This window comes from Rhincodon typus, chromosome 11 (assembly GCF_021869965.1).
Source record: "Rhincodon typus isolate 14 chromosome 11, sRhiTyp1.1, whole genome shotgun sequence".
NCBI lineage: Eukaryota > Metazoa > Chordata > Chondrichthyes > Orectolobiformes > Rhincodontidae > Rhincodon > Rhincodon typus.
In genome coordinates, this window is record NC_063342.1 from 19,261,127 (window position 1) to 19,281,914 (window position 20,788).

At 43.2% G+C, this 20,788-nt stretch overlaps 2 protein-coding genes across 6 annotated transcripts in view; one reads left to right on the top strand and one right to left on the bottom strand.

Annotated features, from left to right (window-relative positions):
• itsn1 (intersectin 1 (SH3 domain protein)) overlaps positions 1–20,788 on the bottom strand; it is a 173,715-nt gene that overhangs the window by 128,256 nt on the left and 24,671 nt on the right. The window lies entirely within an intron of this gene.
• The window catches only part of LOC125484411 (intersectin-1), a 40,967-nt gene that overhangs the window by 15,952 nt on the left and 4,227 nt on the right, over positions 1–20,788 (top strand). The window contains exons 7-11 of the mRNA XM_048603045.1: positions 4,901–5,113; positions 7,188–7,309; positions 10,182–10,264; positions 10,356–10,439; positions 19,560–19,733. Of these exons, the coding sequence (XP_048459002.1) occupies positions 4,901–5,113; positions 7,188–7,309; positions 10,182–10,264; positions 10,356–10,439; positions 19,560–19,733 (676 nt within the window). The remainder of the gene's footprint in view (positions 1–4,900; positions 5,114–7,187; positions 7,310–10,181; positions 10,265–10,355; positions 10,440–19,559; positions 19,734–20,788) is intronic.

Here is a 20,788-nt window from a genome sequence, read left to right on the forward strand (position 1 = left end):
TCGAGAAAAACTTTTCTCTGATTGGGAATCTCAGACTAGAGGACATAGCTTAAAAATAAGATTCAACAAACTTTTCCAAAATGCAGTTTAGAAACCCTACTACATGTGATATAACGTTAAAATACTCTTCCATAAATAAGCATTAGTACTAATCAATTGTTAACTCTAAAACTGAGATTGATAAATTTTTGATATCCAGAGGTATTGTGGACTTACAAACTCAGATGATTACAGAACAGAAGGAGGTCATTCAGCCCATCGTGTCTGCACTGGTCAACAAAATGCTGCAGTTCTAACATTATATCCCTACTCTTGTATTCTGTGCCTCAGCTAACAAAGGCAAGTATCCCATACGCATTCTCAAGCACCTTGTCTTCCCCTGCTGGCTGCAGGGATCTGTGATGATGCACACCAAGGTCCCTCTGATCTTCAGTAATTACCAGGTCCTACCATTCATTGTGTAATCTCTTTCCTTGTTAGCCCTTCCCAAGTGCCTTACCTCACTCTTGTTTTCTAGATGAATTCCATTTGTCTCTGCTGTGCCCAGCTGAGCAATCCATTCATATCCTCCTGCAGTTCACAGCTCCTCCTCACTATTTACTACCTTACGAATTTTTGTGTTATTTTTGTACCATTTAAGTCCAAATCATTAATATTAACCATAAACAGCATGATCACCAGCACTAAGCCCTCCAGAACCCCAATGGAAACACCTCTAGTCACAGAAACGTCCCTCACCCTCTGCCTGTTGCTTTTCAGCAAATTTTGGATCCAACCTGTGACCTTTCCTTACATCCCACGCTCTTCCTTCCTCTCCCCACCTGCCATGAGTGACCATATTAAAGCCATGCTGATGTCCATGTAGACCACATCAAATGCATTGCCACCTTAAAAAAAAAAATTGACCAAATTTGTCAACCAAGAGATAACACAGTGTGGAGCTGGAGGAACACAGCAGGCCAGGCAGCATCAGAGGAGCAGGAAAGTTGACGTTTCAGAAAATGACCTTCCCTTAAATCCATGCTGACTGTCCTTGATTAATCTGCATGTCTCCCCAAATTCAGCCCCTCAGAATTCTTTCTAATAACTTTGCTACGACTCAGCTTAGACTTACTGGTCTGTAATTTCTTGGTCTATCCCTCCCTCCTTTTTGAATCAATGGGACAACACTCTTGGCAGTCCTCTTGGCGTCTCACCTGTGACCACAGAGGATTTGAAAATTAATGCTCGGACTCGTGCTTTCTTGTCTTTATCAGCAGCATCTCATCCAGGCCTGTGAATTTATCCACTTTTAAAACTGCTAAACCTACTAATACCTGCTCTTCCTGTTTTTTTAAAATTTCTTCCACTATTTCACAGACCTCCACCCTGATATCTATACCTGCGTTGTCCTTTTCTATTGTGAAGACCAGCACACCGTCTTAATGAGGACTGTGCCCATCTTCTAGGTCCAAACATATATTGCCGTTATGGTACCGAAATGGCTCTTACTCCTTACGCTGCCATTTGCAGTGCATTTCAGCCAAATTAGGCTTTTCCCAGTAGAGAACTTTTACTGCCAGTACATTTGTGTCCTGATCCATAGCCATTCTAAATCTAAATGAGTTATGGTCACTATCTTAAAAATGCTCCCCGACTGATGCGCCTTCCACCTGCCTCAGCTCATTAGAACTGCCTTCTAGGGCTTTCTATCTTCTGGCAACGTAATTTCTTCTGGTTGTATTTTAGAATGTTGCCCCCTCTCTACCTTGCACACTAAAACTATCCCAGTTAATGTTTGGGTAGTTCGAATTCTCTACTATTCATATCATTGCTATTATGCTTCATGAAATTTGATTACACCCTCTTTCTCTCACGCATATCTCTCTCCCACGCACACACCTCCCTCTCTCTCTCTCTCGCACACCCTCTCTCTCTCACGCATACCCTCTCTCTCTCATGCACACCCCCTGTCTTTTTCTCTCACACACGCTCGCTGTCTGTCTCACGCACACCCTCTCACTTTCCTCCCCCCACCCCCCAACTGCCTTATTTGCTGATCCATCCAAAATATCACTTTGCTGTTACAATTTAATTAGTTTTTCAATATTGAGAACCCCACCACCCCTTTCTAGTCCCCTCTCTATCATGTCTGAATACCCTACAACCAAGCATGTTGAGCTGCCTATTTGGCCCATCTTTCAGCTGTCTATAGCTATAACACACATTTATAGTTATGATGCAAATACCCCTCCCAGGTGCCTGTCTGTGCCATGAGAAAATCTGTATTATTTCTCATGTACCTTGCAAGGCTAAATGGAATACATTTTAATGCTAAACTCACTTCTTTCTTATCTAACCTATGTTTGCTCTGCCTTTCAGACTCTCTCACTAACATTTTAACTTTTTGTTCCATCTCAGCTTCTCCCTTCTGAACTAAGTGTCAGCATCTCAATCAAATTGAAATGTTTTCCAACACTGTTAATGCACATTCCTTTGAGAATGTTGGTCCCATTCCTGTTCCTGTCTACCTCCCACAGGAACGGTACCAATGCCTCAGGAATCAAAAGCTCTTCCTCCTGCACCATCTCTCCAGCCATGCACCCATCTGCTCTATCCTCCTATTCCTGTGCTCACTGCTGCATGGCACTACAGCTGTCACTAGGTCTTCATCTTGCCCACACCTCACCCATATTAAGGAAATAGGGCAAAGGTGTGGGGATCAGTCACAGACCAGCCATGATCTCATTGAATATCAATGGGGTAGATCAGTCTCAAGGAGTTAAATAACCTCTCTGTTTCTATGTTCCTAAAGAGAAGAACAGTGAAGTATAATGAATTTCCAGATCTGTCCTATCTTATTGTACATCACTCATTAGGGTTTGAAAGGGGAAGAGGATTTCAACAAATGGAGATAACAAGGTGTAGAGCCGAATGAACACAGCAGGCCGAGCAGGAAAGCTGATGTTTCGGGTCTGGACCCTTCTTCAGAAATGGGGGAGGGGAAGGGGATTCTGAAATAAATAGAGAGAGAGGGGAAGACGGATGGAAGATGGATAAAGGAGCAGATAGGTGGAGAGGAGACGGATAGGTCAAGGAGGTGGGGATGGAGCCAGTAAAGGTGAGTGCAAGTGGAGAGTTAGGGTGGGGGTTGGTCAGTCCAGGGAAGATAGACAAGTCAAGGAGGTGGGAATGAGGCTGGTAGGTAGGAGGTGGGGGTAGGGGTTGAGGTGGGAGGAGCGGATAAGTTGGAGAAAGGACAGACAGGTTAGGGAGGCGGGGACGAGCTGGGCTGGTTTTGGGATGTGGTCGGGGCGGGGAGATTTTGAAGCTTGTGAAGTCCACATTGATACCATTGGGCTGCAGGGTTCCCAAGCGAAATATGAGGTGCTGTTCCTGCAACCTTCAGGGGGCATCGTTGTGGCACTGGAGGAGGCCCAGGATGGACATGTCGTCCAAGGAGTGGGAGGGGGAGTTGAAGTGGTTCGCGACTAGGAGGTGCAGTTGTTTGTCGTGAACGGAGTGTAGGTGTTCCACACAGTGGTCTCCAATCCTCCGCTTGGTTTCCCCGATATAGAGGAGGCCACATCGGGAACAGCGGATACAGTATACCACATTAGCAGATGTGCAGGTGAGCATCTGTTTAATGTGGAAGGTCTTCTTGGGGCCTGGGATGGGGGTGAGTGGGGGGGAGGTGTAGGGGCAGGTGTAGCACTTCCTGCGGTTGCAGGGAAAAGTGGTGGGGCTGGTGGGGAGAGAGTGGTCCCTCCGGAAAGCAGATAATGGTGGGGAGGAAAAAATGTCTGGTAGTGGAGTTAGATTGCAGATGGCAGAAGTGCCAGAGGATGATGCGTTGGATCCGGAGGTTGGTAGGGTGGTATGTGAGGACGAGGGTGATTCTGTTTTGGTTGTTATCGCTGGGAGGGGGTGTGAGGGATGAGTTGCGGGAAACGTGAGAGATGCGGTTGAAGACGTTTTCGACCACTGTGGAGGGGAATTTGCGGTCCTTGAAAAATGAGGACATCTGGATGTCCGGGAGTGGAAAGCCTCATCTCGGGAGCAGATGCGGCAGAGGTGAAGGAATTGGGATTAGGGGATGGCATTTTTTCAGGAAGGTGGGTGAGAGGAGGTGTATTCTAGGTAGCTGTGGGAGTCGGTAGGCTTGAAATGGATATCGGTTTCCAGGTGGTTGCCAGAGATGGAAACAGAGAGGTCCAGGAGATGGTCCAGGTGAACTTAAGGTTGGGGTGGAAGGTGTTAGTGAAGCGGATGAACTGTTTGAGCTCCTTGTGGGAGCACGAGGTGGCGCTGATACAGTCATCGATGTAACGGAGGAAGAGGTGGGAGATAGGGCCGGTGTAGCTTCAGAAGAGGGATTGTTCCACGTATCCTACAAAAGCAGGCATAGCTTGGGCCCATGCAGGTACCCATGGCCACCCCCTTTGTCTGTAGGAAGTGGGAGGAATTGAAGGAGAAGTTGTTAAGGGTGAGGACGAGTTCAGCTAAGCAGATAAGGGTGTCATTGGAGGGGGACTGGTTGGGCCTGCGGGACAGGAAGAAGCGGAGGGCCTTTAGGCCATCTGCATGGGGAATGCAAGTGTATAGGGACTGGACGTCCATGTTAAAGATGAGGTGTTGGGGACCAGGGATTCGGACGCTTTGGAGGAGGTGGAGGGCGTAAGTGGTGTCACGGGTGTAGATGGGGAGTTCCTGGACCAAGGGAGAGAAGATGGAGTCGAGATAAGTGGAGATAAGTTCGGTGGGGCAGGAGCAGGTGGAGACAATGGGTCGACCAGGGCAGTCAGGTTTGTGAATTTCAACAAATGGACTTTGTTTCTAAGTTTCTACGTTCAATGCCCCGATGCAGTTATACCCTTTTCGTTTAAAGATAATTACTGCTATTTCCCTTTTCTCATTTCAGCAACTTGTTTTTAACTCCGTCACGAATTGCCTGGGTCCTCGAAAATTCCTACACAGTGGTAAACTTTATAAAGCCAAAAGTAACAAGGAGCTTTATGGCTTTCTCTTCAATGACTTCCTGCTGCTGACACAGATCATTAAACCACTAGGTTCTTCAGGAACCGACAAGGTCTTCAGCCCCAAGTCAAATCTGCAGTATAAAATGTACAAGACTGTGAGTAAAATTTAATAATTCAACTAAGCTGTAATGTTGCTTGCAAACAAAATAAAGTGAAACCTGCAATGTTGGCTAACCAGATAAGAGCACCGTGACATGCTATGCTGAGCCACACAAATCAACAAGACCAAAGATTTGATTCCCGGTTGTGCTGAATCATCTAGTCTCAGCTTTGGCTGTGATGGGTGTTAGCAGTTGTCAACATGAATGACTAGTGAGAGGAACCTTATTAAGGTTCTGTTTACCTGCAGGCCCTAATTTCAAGTGTGTACGATTGTTAAAAATGTTACAGAGGTTGTGTCCCAAATCTTTTGAGTTTCCAGTTCTTTACAAGAACTGTACTAACAGTTCAAGTTGAGAGAATGAGTGTTCTCTACCGTAGAATGCAGGATGTGCTGCAAAAACTACTACTGAATGTGAAATAAGAATATACAGTTTAAGATTAAAGAGCCCCAGTAAACAGGGAACCTGTTGTAGAACTGAATAGGAAATGAGCAGATTCATGATTTAGCAACAGTTTGAGATGCAAGTTTAGTGCAAGTCCTCGGGGAATGCAGAATGGAGGAGAAAAGACGCTGAGTGACTTGCTAAAAGATGTGATTCAACAATTCGTTGGTGAGTTTCAATTGCCAGCTACTGATTTCTCAACTTGATAATCATGTAGGCAGTAATTAAACATTGTGAGGACCTACCTCAGTTGTCTCACAGCTAGGTAAATATCCAAATCCTTTTGTGCAGGGTTGAGCAGCCAAAAAAAGACATTGTTAAAGTGACCAATGAAAGTTGCTCACAAAGCTGAAACTTCTCACCTTTTGAGTCACCTGAGCAGGATCACCAAAAGGAACAAGCAATACTTGACCCTCGCAACCCACCCAAAAAAAAACCCCAGAAACTCCTCCACCACCACTCAACCAACTCAGCCTGACACTGGCTTACGATGGTAACAGGAGACCTGCTGAGCACCGAAAACTAGCAGTGCCATATTAATGAGGTCTGGAAGTCCAAATACAATCCAAACATCACAAATAGGTGGACATGGCAGCCGTTCTATTAACTTCATGTCCATTTTGGGTGTTTCTTGCAACTGTGGCAGATTCCTATACTCAGTTACGACTTCCATATTACCATAGAGAAGTTACAGCACAGAAAAAAGCCATTCAGCCCATCATTTCTGTACTTGCTAAATAAACTAGCTACCCATTCTCACCCCACTTTCCAGTTTATCGTGCGTCAGGTGAAGATCCAGACTCCTCTTATATAAGTTGAGGGTTTCCTTGCACTACAAACAGAACAGTGAATTACAGACACTCGCCACCTTCTGGGTGAAAAGGCTTTTCCTCACGTCCCCACTATTGAATACCTAACCCAGTAAAGGGAATGTCCTGTATAACTTATCTACATTCTTATCTACATGTCCTGTCCCCTTCCAGGACCTGTAGACATGCATTCCAAGGTCTCTCATTTCCACTACCCCTCTCATTACTCTACTGTTTATTGGGTATCCCTTGCTTTGATAGCCCTCCCCAAATGCAAAACTTGCACTTCTCTGGATTGAATTCCATTTGCCACTTTTCCACCCACTGAACCAAATGATAACCATTCTCTTCATTATCAACTATCTGGGCAATCTTTGTGTCAACTGCAAATTTCCCCACCATGCTTTCCACATTTAAATGGAATCATTAATATACGTCACAGACAAGCAGGAGTGTCAAAACTGAGCTCTGTAGAATGGGACATGAAACCACTTTCCATTCACAAAAACATCCATTGACCATTACCTTTTGTTCCCTGTCGCTGAGCCAATTTTGGTTCCAGTTCACCATATTCCCCTGTGTGCGATGGGTTTTAATTTTTCTTAACTGTCTGCCATGTGGGATGTTGTGTGAAAAGGCATGCAGGTACATAACATTTTCAAACTGTAGATGCTACTACTTTTAAAAGTTCGACTGAGTCAGGTGGTGTGATAGTGATTTATTACATATTATTTAGCCCATGCAAGATCACTGCTGCCACAAAAAAAGGAGTTATGTTATGGTTGTTTACCTTTTTGCTTCTGTAATGTTTCCAGCCTATTTTTCTGAATGAGGTATTGGTGAAATTACCTACAGACCCTTCTGGTGATGAGCCCATTTTCCACATCTCCCATATTGACAGGGTGTACACGCTCCGTGCTGAGAGCATCAATGAAAGGTAAGGAGCAGACCCTAGTCTTGTTCATTTCTAATGCTTAGGGAGGGGAGATTTCCAAAGATGACAAAATTGTAAATGAGTACACAAAAGGCACTTAGTATATTGTAAGCAGTCAAAAGTGGATTTCCATACTATGACTTTTCTAATTTGATGTGATTTGATTTGATCTAATTTTACCGGTATTGATTGCAATTATGTATCCTATAATAGTTGGTTAATTGACTAATCTACTGCTTTTTCTCCACAGATGCTGCCAGATCTGCTGAGTTTTGCCAGCAACGTTTGCGTTTGTTTCTGACTTCCAGCATCTGCATTTTTTGAAAACCAAAACGAGTGGATGCCATAAATCAAAGATAGAAATAGATATTGCTGGAAAAGCTCAGCATGTCTGGCAGCATCTGTGGAGAAAAATCAAGGTTAACATTTTGGGTTGAGTGAGCTTTCCTCAGAATGGATGGTGGGTAGGAAAATTGTTTCAGAGATAGTAGGAACTGCAGATGCTGGAGAATCTGAGATAACAAGGTGTAGAGCTGGATGAACACAGCAGGCCAAGCAGCAGCAGAGGAGCAGGAAGGCTGACGTTTCTGGCCTAGACCCTTCTTCAGAAAATGTCAGTTTATATGGAGAGATAGGGTGGTTGGAGGGGTAGGGTATAAATGATATGTCGGGATGGAGCACAAAGAGAAATAAGGGCAGTTGGACAGAAAAAGGAGTAGGTAACAATCTGGCTAGGAGGCTGAATAGCTATTAATTGACTCTGCTAGTGGCTAACAATGGCTGGTGTGGAGTTATTGAACTCAATACTGAATCTGGAAGTCTGCAGGGTCCCCAAGCGAAGCAGTCACCCAGTCTATGCTTCATTTCCCCAATGTACAGGAGACCACATTGTGAGCAGCAAATGCAGTAGACTAGATTGTGTGAAGTTTGCTTTGCTTTGTTCAGAAAAAAGACGCTGAACTTCCAGTTGCCTGCCACTTCAACACACCACCCTGTCGTCTGGATAACATCTCTGTCTCAGGCTTGCTGCAGTGCTCCAGCGAAGCTCAGCGCAAACCGGAGGAACACTGTCTCATTTTCCGCTTGGGAGCCCTGCAGCCTTCGGACTTAATTTCAAGATCAATAACTTTAGACCCCCACAACCAGACCTCGTTATGAAATAGTCTGCTCTACACCTTGTTATCTCTGACTGCTTCTGCTGTTTGGCTTCAAGTATCGCTGGGACAGAGGGTGGTGCGTGTATGGAATAAGCTGCCAGAGGAAGTGGTAGAGGCTGGTACAATTACAACATTTAAAAGGCATCTGGATGAGTATATGAATAGGAAGGGTTTAGAGGGATATCGGCCAAATGCTTGCAATTGGGACTAGATTAATTTAGGCTATCTGGTCGGCATGGATGAGTTGGACTGAAGGGTCTGTTTCCGTGCTGTATAGCTCTATGGTTCTATATAAATGACATTTTCCTAGCTACCATCAGTTCTGAGGAAGGGTCACTCAACCTAAATTGTTGACTCTGATTTCTTTCCAAGATGCTGCCAGACCTGCTGAGCTTTTCCAGCAATTTCTATGTATATCTGCATTCTTTGTTTTTTAATCGGCTTTGCTTGCTTACACCCAAATGGACCACAAACATGGTTTTTAACCACACAAGCTCTACATTTTTTTGAGGGATGAGTGGGACACACAATTACCAATTAGCATAAAAGGAATATTCCCAACATATTTAATTTTTGCTGTCTGCAAAAAGGAACTCTTAAACTTGTATTTTCAACCTAGTGCTTAGCAAGGAGTACTTCTAATTTATGTGAATGGTACGGGACCCAGATAATATTGAAACCAAACTGATGTGTACAGCAGTATGATGAATGGTATGGTACGTCATAAGGAAAGTTCATTGGTGTGTAACTGCTAGGCAATGATGATGTGACTAACTCCCAGCATTCTCACCTCACATGTTATTACAGCAAGCTTCAGCATTCTAAGTTATGGAGCAGGCTAAAAAATAATCACACTTATTTTAAGCAATCTTTTTTTCCAAATTGGTTTCCTTCAAAGATAATATTCCACTAAGTTAAATATTTATTTTTACTAAGGGGTGATTTATGATCATGTTGAAATGCACTACAGTCACATTTGCTGGAGATCCTTTTATAGAATTAGCCTGTGGTAAGCAAAGCATGCTCTTTACTATGTACTAACTAAGAGACTTCTGATGTTGTGTTGGTATAAGTATTTCCGATCTGTGATGGGAAACTTGGTGTTAATTACAGTGCTGCTGAAATCCCTCTGGGATACAAATCTTGAAAATACTGCAGATTAATTCAAGGTTTTAACAAAGCGCTCAGTATAACAGGAATTTATTGAATCAGATAGCTGGAAAACCGTTTGTAATTCTTGAGATTCCTGATGGTTCTGACAAGACTAGGTAAAATAGTTACACAGGAAAAGTTGGACTATTAAGTATTCAAATTATTTCTTGTGGAAACAAAATTTGCAGACGCTCATTGCTATGACAAAGCACTCCCAAACGTAATTTAAATTTAATTTTTAAAGATTCTGATCTAAGAACACATCTCGGCCTCGCATTTAAATGAGAACATTGACTGTACCTCACCAGTTCACGTGTGGCCTTCCAGAGTGATGCTGCATAGTGTTGCCAAATTAAGGGCAACTTTGTGCTCCCAAGTCCATTGTCGTTAGAAATTAAATTCAGGATGTCTGCACCCAAAGGTCACTACATTGAGCAAACAGACCAAATTTTCATCCATCAACTCTGGGCTAGAATTGAATGTTGTCACAGAAATGGAGGAAACACCATCAGCATCCAATAACACTGTTTATTCCATCCTACTATTCATTGCTTTTCATTCTACAGAACAGCTTGGGTGCAAAAAATTAAAGCTGCTTCAGAACTCTACATAGAAACAGAAAAAAAGAAGCGAGAGAAGGCCTATTTGGGTAAGTAATGCCGTTAGTACTTGCATTGAAAGAATTTCTTCAGATGTAGTCCATCTTCAAATATGTGTTCCCCTTTTGCTTTCTCCTCCAGTTCGTTCTCAAAGGGCTACAGGCATTGGAAGGCTAATGGTGAATATAGTCGAAGGCATAGAGCTGAAAGCATGCAGATCCAGTGGTGAGAACTTCCTCAGTTTCCTGTGTATTCCACACTCAACATCAATCCCCAGAGAAAATATCACTCATGGAGTAATGATGATTTATATTCTCAAAGTGGGAAGTCTTACTATTGCTCTATTTGTACGCACATTTGACGACCATGAATTAGCAAAATTTATTCAACAAGAAGAAAGTTGCTTTAAGTGTTCGCAGCCCCCCGAGAGTCAAGTGCTGAACCATTTTCATGGGAGTTGAACTTTCAAATTTGTCCATCGTGCTTTAATGTTGAATTCAGAGAATCTCTCACATTCTCAGTGAGAGTAATCACTGACTGCAGACCAGGAAGACTCAAGATTCAGGATCTGATCTGATCTTATCTGTACTTAGTTGGTTAATCTCAGGTAGGTTAGTGGTAAGCACATGATAATTGGCCTCAGCACCCCTGTGTTAGGGAGCAAAAACTGTCTCAAACTTCTACTACTGATGACCAATCCATGACCCTAGCTGTATGTTCAGATGAAGTCTGGATTAGCTATTTCTGTAGATTCATAGAGCCAATAGATCAGTATAGCACAGAAACAGACCCTTCAGTTCAACTCGTCCATGCTGACCAGATATCTGAATTTAATCAAGTCCCATTTGCGAGCATTTATCCCATATCCCTCTAAATCCTTCCTATTCATATACTCAGCCAGATGCCTTTTAAATGTTGTGATTGTACCAGGCTCCACCACTTCCTCTGGCAGCTCATTGCACACACGCACTGCCCTCTGTGTGAAAAAGTTGCCTCTTAAGTCCCTTTTAAATCTTTCACCTCTCACCTCAAACCTATGCTCTGTTTTGTGGATTCCCCTATCCCAGGGAATAGACCTTGGCTATTCACCTTATCCGTGCCACTCATCATTTTATAAACCTCTATAAGGTAACCTCTCAGTATCCGATGCTGCAATGAAAATAGCCCCAGTTTATTCAGCCTCTCCCTATTGCTCAAACCCTCCAACACTGGCAACATCCTTGTAAATGTTTTCTGAACCCTTTTGCTGGTGTGTCTGTGTTTGGCTTGTGCAATTATGGATGTGTTATCCCAGTCAAATTCATGTCCCTCGTTGTCTGTGTGTAATGAGACAAGTGAGAATTGGTCATGTCTCTTGGTGTCTCATTGGTGTTCATGTATCCATATTGTCAGTTTTCTTCAGGTTTGGCCTAACCTCCACCACCATCTGGCCTCAGTAAACAACTTCCACCTACCTCAGGGTCCCTACATCTCTTTCCACTCCCTGCAACTGGATCCAAAACTCATCCCAGACCTGACACCTATCCACCCTGCCCCCTGCCAGTTCCAGTTTCTCAAGTTTAACAACATCCTTCCGATAGCAGGGAGACCAAAATTGCATGCAGTATTCCAGAAGTGGCCTAACCAATATCCTGTACAGCCTCAACATGACATCCCAACTCCTATTCTCAATGAACTGGCCAATAAAGGCAGGCATATCAAATGCTACCTTCACTATCCTGTCTATCTGCGACGCCACTTTCAAGGAATTACGAACCTGTACTCCAAGTTCTTTTCATTCAGCAACACTCCCCAGGACCTAATCACTACGTGTATAAGCCCTGCCTTGATTTGCCTTTCCAAAATGCAGCACCTTACATTTATCTAAATTAAACTCCATCTGCCACTCCTCAGCCCATTGGCCCATCTGATCAAGATCCCATTGTACTCCGAAGTAACCTTCTTCGCTGTCCACTACACCTCCAATTTTGATGTCATCTGCAAACTTACTAACCATACCCGCTGTGTTCACATCCAAATCATTTATATAAATGACAAAAAGCAGTGGACCCAGCAATGATCCTTGTGGCACACCGCTGGTCCAGTCTGAAAAGCAACCCTCACCCACCACCCTCTGTCTTCTACCTTCGAGCCAGTTCTGTATCCAAATGGCTAGTTCTCCCTGAATTCCATGTGATCTAACCTTGCTAACCAGCCTACCATGAGGAACATTGTCAAACGCCTTACTGAAGTCCATATAGATCATGTCGACCACTCTGTCCTCATCAATCCTCTTCATTACTTTGTTACTGTAGAAAGAATAACATGCCAACACTTGGGTTTTATGCAGTTACTGGGGTAAATTAATCATGGAATCATAGCTTAGCGAATAGCCTTGCAAGTGTAAAGTATTTTCTCCTTAACTGGATGAAGAGGCTTGCATGTTCTCAGGTTTGCAGAATTATTGAATAATAACTTTGCACTTTTAAACTTCATTCCTGGCCAAAAGAAAATCTCAAAGCTTTCTGAGCCAATGATCTTTGTGACAATGATGGTGAATGTCCATGAAGGTTCCTCAGCTGATTGAGTAATATCAGTAAAAGAGCCACCATGAGCCAGAGAACCAATTAACATGGCTTTAATCTTGCCAGTATTTAGTTGGATAAAATCTTGCTGTTTCTCAGTTTTTTTAACCACAGCACAGTCATGGAATAAAGTGGGAGGGACCCAAATAGTAAAGCTCTGTGTGGTCAACATGCCCATCAAAGCTGAGACAGTTTTTAGATGAGAAACGGTGATGGATGGCATTAGGGCATATTGTTTGTGACTCTAGCGCAAGAAGGGAAATGATTCCCTATGAAGATCATCTGGTGATGTCAAGGTAATCACGATTATGAGACAAAATCTACACATTTAAGGAAAACTTTAAAAAACATTGGCCCAAATTTTTTGCTGGTCTGACAGAAGTTATTGTAGTTGTTATGGCCAAACCCCTCTGATAATTAAACCAAAAACACAAGCTCTGGTCTGTTATGGTGAGAGTAGAGATTCCCCTCTAAAAATTACCCCCAAAACACCCAGAGAAGCTCACCTTTCCTCTCATAATCTGTTAAAAGAGTGGTTAAAAGAAAGAAAATCTCTGATCCACTTTACAAATAATGAGAAACAATTTAGTTGTTTAACCCTAACAATGAACAAATTAACAGAACTACTAACAAACTGAACAATTCCCCCTAGACTACTAACTACTTCTTAACTCGTCTAAATTCTACTGGAATGCTGTATGAATAAACACAAGTCCCACTTGTACAAACAATAAATTGAAACCTAATCTCTCCAAGTTCACACAATCTATGTCATCTCCGTTATACCTCCAATCTTCCTTCTGTTGATTTCATGTCACAAATGCCTTTCTTCTACTGATTCTGCTCTCTTGGATGTTTTTTCCCTTCAATTTTTTCGGTGAGGACTTTGAGCTAACATGCCATGGTACCTTTGATGGGTCTTTTCAGAGACCTCAATAATTTTATGTGAAAGCCAGGTTTGTATCTCAGATGGTGGACTTGCTTTTGCTGCAGCCAAAGTTTGGCTCTCCCCTCAGATGGCAGTTGGCTCTCTCTGATTTTTCAAATGCCCTCATCTTTATATACCACCCCTCCCATGGCAAATCAATTTCTTATAATATGATTAGTTTTAGGTTGTCAGCACCATCTGAATTAAATTCAATTGGCTTTCTGTATCTAGGTGCTTGTTTTAAATTGGCTAAATTCAAACTAGTTGTCAAAACATCAAAACAAGTCTGAAGTTTCCACTCCCACAGCTGATAGATACATGTTGCAAATTTAGAATTGTCTGTACTATTTCCCAGCTGCTTACAGACACCTTCTCTGTTTAACTCTAAGGTTAAAAGCACTTTACCTCTTAAGTGACCACATATTTTAGCTTCCTGCCTTCCAGTTCACACATACTGTACCCAACTTCATAACACAGTAAAGATTGGAGGCAGAATCTTCATTGTGCCAAACTCTGAAGGAATTATCCAGGAAATTGAAGATTCCATTGGGCAATTCCTCTATTCCTGGAACCATCCAAAAATCTCTCTCTCAATTTTGGAAGGTTCTGACAAGACTAAGTAAAATAGTTACTCGGGAAGAGTTAGACTATTAAGTACATATCCTAACTCCTGATGAATTGTTTGATAGACCCCACATCTACCTCACATCTAGCCCCTGCAACTACACCATCCCCCAGATCACTTACAACTATCCAGACCACTGCCACCAACCTGACCCACCCAACTTCCACCGCCACCCGGCCTCCGAGTAAATAACTCCCACCTACCTCAGGGTCCCTACACCTCTTTCCACTCCCTGCAACTGGATCCAAAACTCATCCCGGACCTGACATCTATCCACCCTGCCCCCTGCCAGTTCCAGTTTCTCACACCCAGCATCACCTACCTGAAATACTGCATCACTTGCCTGCACTCTACCCACTTAGTGCACTACTTACCTGACATCCTTCCTCGCCTGCCAACTAACTTAACTGGCACCTACCCTGCCAGTACACTAACATTATACATATATACTTGCCCTTTTGACAGCAGCTGTCAGAGGCTATCTGGATTTTTAAATGTCAGAATACTACAGCTGACGACTGTGAACAGGGGCATGGTTTGTCTTCCTGTGACAGCTCTGTGCTACAGAAGAACCGTTGGAATGAAAGTATGGCTCTAAAGATTTCGAGAAGATTTGTAGCTTGGGTTGTGGATGAGGTTGCAGACTTACTTGTCGAGCTGGTGTGTTTGGATCCAAACGTTTTGTAACCCTGCTAGGTAACATCGTCAGTGCGTGTCCGATGAAGCATCAGTGTTCTGTCCCGCTTGTTATTTACATGCCTCCGTTTGTTGGGGTGTTTGGTATTACTTCCGGTTCTGTTTCTCAGTGGTTTGTGCAAAAGGTGTCTTTCTTGAGTCTTTCCAGGGCTTTTCTCTGTTCTGTGTTGAATGTGTTCCACCTACCTTTTTGCTAGGTGTTGGGACTATCGTCTGTCTGATGGTCTGTTGTACTTCTTCCGTGAGTCCGTTGGTCTTAAGTGTCGATTCCAGCACAGCCAGGAAGTCAGTCTTTTTAGCATCTCTGTAGTTATAATTCTGTCCACGTACTAGGACAGTCATCTCAGTGTCTGTAAGTGTTCGGTCCAAGATGTTTTTAATCCATGAATCTGTGTTGTCCATGTCATTGATGGGGTGATTTCGGACAGTTTTTCTTGAAGGGCTGGTCTTTTTTTGTTGTATGCTGATGGCTTGTTCCATTGTGGATGTCCATTCGTGATCGGTTGCGTTGGAGTGCAGAGTTTTTTAGTGCATAATTTCCTGCTCGTATTTGTGGAGGCGGTTGTGTATCAATCATGTAAGCAGGCAACCCAGGACACCAACAACATCAATAAGGACACTACCATGAAACAAGAGATCCGTGCCTGACAACCCACTTCACTTTCGACGACAGCATATACAAACAAATCAACGGAACGCCAATGGGATCCCCAATATCAGGACTGATTGCAGAAGCAGAAGCAGTAATGCAGAGGTTAGAACATACAGCGCTCTCCACTTTACAACCCAAACTTTGGATCCGATATGAAGACGACACCTTTGCGATTATTAAACGCACAAAACTGGAAGAAACCCACTGACACATAAACAACATCCTCACCGGGATAAAATTCACAAAAGAAGAAGAGAACAACAAACAACTACCCTTCCTGGACATAATCGTAGAATGCAAAAGCAATGGGGTACTGCAGACTAGCATATATAGAAAGACCACACAAACGGAACAAGTACTCAATTACACTAGCAACCACCCCAACATCCACAAATGGAGCTGCATCAGGACACGATTTAAACAAGCCACAACACATTGGAGCAACCCCGAACTATGCAAAGCAGAACAGGAGCACTTCAAAATACACAGTCCTCAAAAGGAATGGATATCTGAAAAGCACAATCCACCATTACCTCCGAGACAGACTACAGTAGGAAGACACAACACGACCAAATTCACTAATCACGGTACCTTGCATCAAGGACTTTCAGAGATGACTACGAGGTTACTTAGACCCCTCGGTATCAGAGTAGCCCACAAACTAATAACAACCCTACGATAGCTACTGACAAATGTAAAGGCTCCCGTACCCAAAACCAGCAAGACCAGTGTAATATACAAAGTACCATGCATGGACTGTGAGAAACACTACATAGGCCAAACCGGAAGAAAACTGACAATACGGATACATGAACACTAACTAGACACCAAGAGAGACGACCAGTTCTCGCTTGTCTCACTACTCACGGTCAACGAGGGACACGAATTCAACGAGGACAACACATCCAAAATTGCACAAGCCAAACAGTGACATGCCAGGGAATTCCTGGAAGCTGGGTATTACATCTGGAACTCCATCAACAAACACATTGAATTAGATCCTGTGCAACGAACCGGGCCAAGTGTTAGACCTGTTGGTAGGAGAGCATTTTGGCGGTAGTGATCATAACTCTGTTTCTTTCACGATAGTCATGGATAAGAATAGGTAAATACGCCAGGGTAAAGTTTATAATTGGGGGAAGGGTAATTACAATTCAGTTAGGCAAGAACTGGGTAACAGAAATTGGGAACAGATGCTGTCAAGGAAGAGCACCACAGAAATGTGGAGATTGTTTAAGGAATGCATACTGCATGTGCTCGATATGTTTGTCCCTAGCAGGCAGAGAAGATGCGGTCGAGTGAGGGAGCCATGGTTCTTGAGAGAGGTCCAACGACTGGTTAAGAGGAAGAAGGAGGCTTATGTAAGGTTTAGGAAAAGAGGAACGGAAAAGGCTCTAGAGGGATACAAGTTAGCCAGGAAGGAGCTGAAGAAAGGGCTTAGGAGAGCTATAAGGGGGCATGAGAAAACCTTGGCGGATAGGATCAAGGAAAACTCCAAGGCTTTTTACACGTATGTGCAGAACAAGAGAATGACCAGAGAAAGGGTAGGGCCGATCAAGGATTGTAAAGGGAATTTGTGCACAGAGCCTAAAGAGATAGGAGAGGTCCTTAATGAATACTTTTCTTCAGTATTCACAACTGAGAGGGACCTAGTTGTAGAGGAGGACATTGTGAAACGAGCAGATAGGCTAGAGGAGGTTGATGTTAGTAAAGATGATGTGCTAGGAATTCTGAGGAAGTTAAGGATTAATAAGTCCCCCGGGCCTGATGGGATTTATCCAAGGATTCTATGGGAGGCGACAGACGAGATTGCAGGGCCTTTGGCGATGATCTTTTCGTCCTCACTGTCCACGGGTATAGTGCCGGAAGATTCGAAAGAGGCAAATGTCATTCCCTTGTTCAAAAAAGGGAACAGGGATAACCCCGGAAATTACAGACCAGTTAGTCTTATGTCAGTGGTGGGCAAATTATTGGAAAGGGCTCTGAGAGACAGGATTTATGATCACTTGGAAAGGCACAGTTTGATTCGTGATAGTCAGCATGGATTTGTGAGGGGTAGATCATGCCTCACAAACCTTATTGAATTCTTTGAAGAGGTGACAAAACACGTGGGTGAAGGTGGAGCAGTGGATGTGGTATACATGGATTTAAGTAAGGCGTTTGATAAGGTTCCCCATGGTAGGCTCATGCAGAAGGTAAGGAGGCATGGGATAGGGGGAAATGTGGCAGATTGGATTCAGAATTGGCTGACCCTTAGAAGACAAAGGGTGGTAGTGGACGGAAAATATTCAACATGGTGCTCAGTTACGAGTGGTGCACCACAAGGATCTGTTCTGGGTCCTCTTCTATTTGTGATTTTTGTAAATGATTTGGATGAAGGAGTGGAAGGGTGGATTAGCAAGTTCGCGGACGATACGAAGGTGGGTCACGTTGTGGACAGTGTGGAGGGCTGTTCTAGGTTACAAAGGGACATTGATAGAATGCAGAGCTGGGCTGAGAAGTGGCAGACGGAGTTTAACCCTGAAAAGTGTGAGGTGATTCATTTTGGAAGGACAAACTTGAAAGCAGAATACAGGATTAATGGAAAGATTCTTGGCAGTGTGGAGGAGCAGAGGGCTCTTGGGGTTCATGTTCACAGTTCCCTGAAAGCTGCCACCCAGGTGGATAGAGTTGTTAACAAGGCGTATGGTGTGTTAGCTTTCATTAATAGAGGGATTGAGTTCAAGAGCCGTGAAGTTATGCTCCAGCTATACAAAAGCCTGGTTCGGCCACATCTGGAGTATTGTGTCTAGTTCTGGTCACCTCATTACAGGAAAGATGTGGAAGCGTTGGAAAAGGTGCAGAGGAGATTTACCAGGATGTTGCCTGGAATGGAGGGAAGGTCTTACGAGGAAAGGTTGAGGGAGCTAGGGCTTTTCTCTTTAGAATGACCAAGGATGAGAGGTGACTTGATAGAGGTGTACAAAATGATCAGAGGTATAGACAGACAGCCAGAGACTTTTTTCTAGGGTGGAGGTAGCTTTTACGAGGGGACATAGTTTTAAAGTGAAAGGAGATAGATATCGGGGAGACATCAGAGGTAGGTTCTTTACTCAGAGTGGTAGGGGCGTGGAATGCATTGCTGGATAGGGTAGTGGAGTCGGCCTCATTAGGGGCATTTAAGCTGCTATTAGATAGGCATATGGATGATAGTATAAGGTAGTGGTGGAGGTTAGATAGACCTTAGGTTTTGGGTAAAAGTTTGGCACAACATCATCGGCCGAAGGGCCTGTACTGTGCTGTACTGTTCTATGTTCTAAACCACTGAGAAACAGATCTGGAAGTAATGCCAACCATCCCAGCAAACTGAAGCGTATAAATAATAAGTGGGATAGAACACTGATGATTCACCGGAGGCGCACTGACGATATTACTTAGAAGGGTGACAAAACATCTGCAGTCAAACACACCAGCTCGGCGAACATGGCTACAACCTCAAAGTATGGCTCTGCATTTCAGAGGGAGCCCTGAGCAGAATCTGCTCTTGGAAATGCGAAGCTCCCTTCTATCGTAAAAACAAAAGGGATAGAGTGGCAATCTGTGAGAGATTTTCCTTCTTGGGAAATACTGGCCCATTGTGTGAGGTTTTTGACATCACCCTTGAGATTATATTCCTTCCTTGTGGGAGTTCAGTCAAGATTCACTACAACTGGTAGCTGAGATGAAGTGACTTTAGTAAAAGGTGGAAATGTAATAAATGGAAGATGAGGAAAAAGAACAAATGAAAAGTATTTCTTAATTGAATCTCCTTAAATAACGAGTTAATAAATTCTGTGATTCTGTATTCCATTAAAACCTATCTAGGATTTTAATCAATTTTTTTTCCCCATCTCTCTTTTAGGGAAGAGTAATCCTTACTGTGAAGTGACTATGGGCTCTCAGTGTCACATCACAAAAACCATTCAGGATACTCTGAACCCCAAATGGAATTCTAACTGTCAGTTCTTCATTAAAGATCTGGAACAGGATGTATTGTGTATCACTGTATTTGAGCGTGACCAGTTCTCACCAGATGGTAAGGGTATTATATCAAGGTGAAAATTTGGATCTAAGTATGTTTTTCTAGTAAACCATTGAATTTTGTATGTGGATCCTTTTTGTTAATTAACCTGAGCACAATTTACAAGAGTTGGGATTTGTTCCTCTCGTTTAATATTGCTATTAATTTGATTTGATTTATTGTTGTCACATATACCTAAGTACAGTGAAAATTTTTGTTTTGCGAGCAGTACAGGCAGATCATAACACACAAGGACATATAGATCATTGAGTGTTTAGACAGAACAAGGCATACAAAGTTACGGCTGCACAGGAGGTGCACAAAAGCAAAGTCAACATTAGATTTGAAATTAGAGAGGTCCACTCAGCATCCTAATAACAGCAGAGAAAAAGCTGTTCTTGAACCTGTTGGTGCATAAGTTTAAGCTTCTGTATTTTCTGGTTGATGGAAGAGGTTGGAAGAGGGTATTACTGGGGTGGGAGGAGTCTTTGATGTTGGCAGCCTTTCCGCTGCAATGAGAGGTGTAGATGGAGTCAGTGGATGGGCTTTCATGATGGTCTGGGCTGTGTACGTAACTTTTTGTAGTTTCTTACATTCCTGGGCAGAGCAGTTGCCATACCAGGTCGTTGTGCACCCAGATAGAATGATTTCAATGGTGCATTTGTAAATGTTGGTGAGGATCCTTATGGACAAATTTCCTAAGCCTCCTGAGAAAGAACAAGCATTATTGTGTTCTGCATCAGCATGACCCAGTCAGCTCGCTTTCCATGATCCCAAGTAGTGCCCTTTTCAAACCATGGCCAGAAGTGGCAAAACATCATAAAAGTTTGCAATGTATTTGAACTATCCTACTGTAAAACATGAGGTCAATCCCCCTCATCTCAGCCTGCTATTCTGATACTGTTGCTTAGTTTGTATACATTTTTCTGTTAAAAAATGGACTGTTTACTGTGAATCTTGAAGCAGGTACAAACATGTAACATTATACCATTTGTCCAACTCATTGAAACTATGTAAGATAATCTCACACAATGTCTCTGCCAACCTCAAATTCTTGATTAAAGAAAACG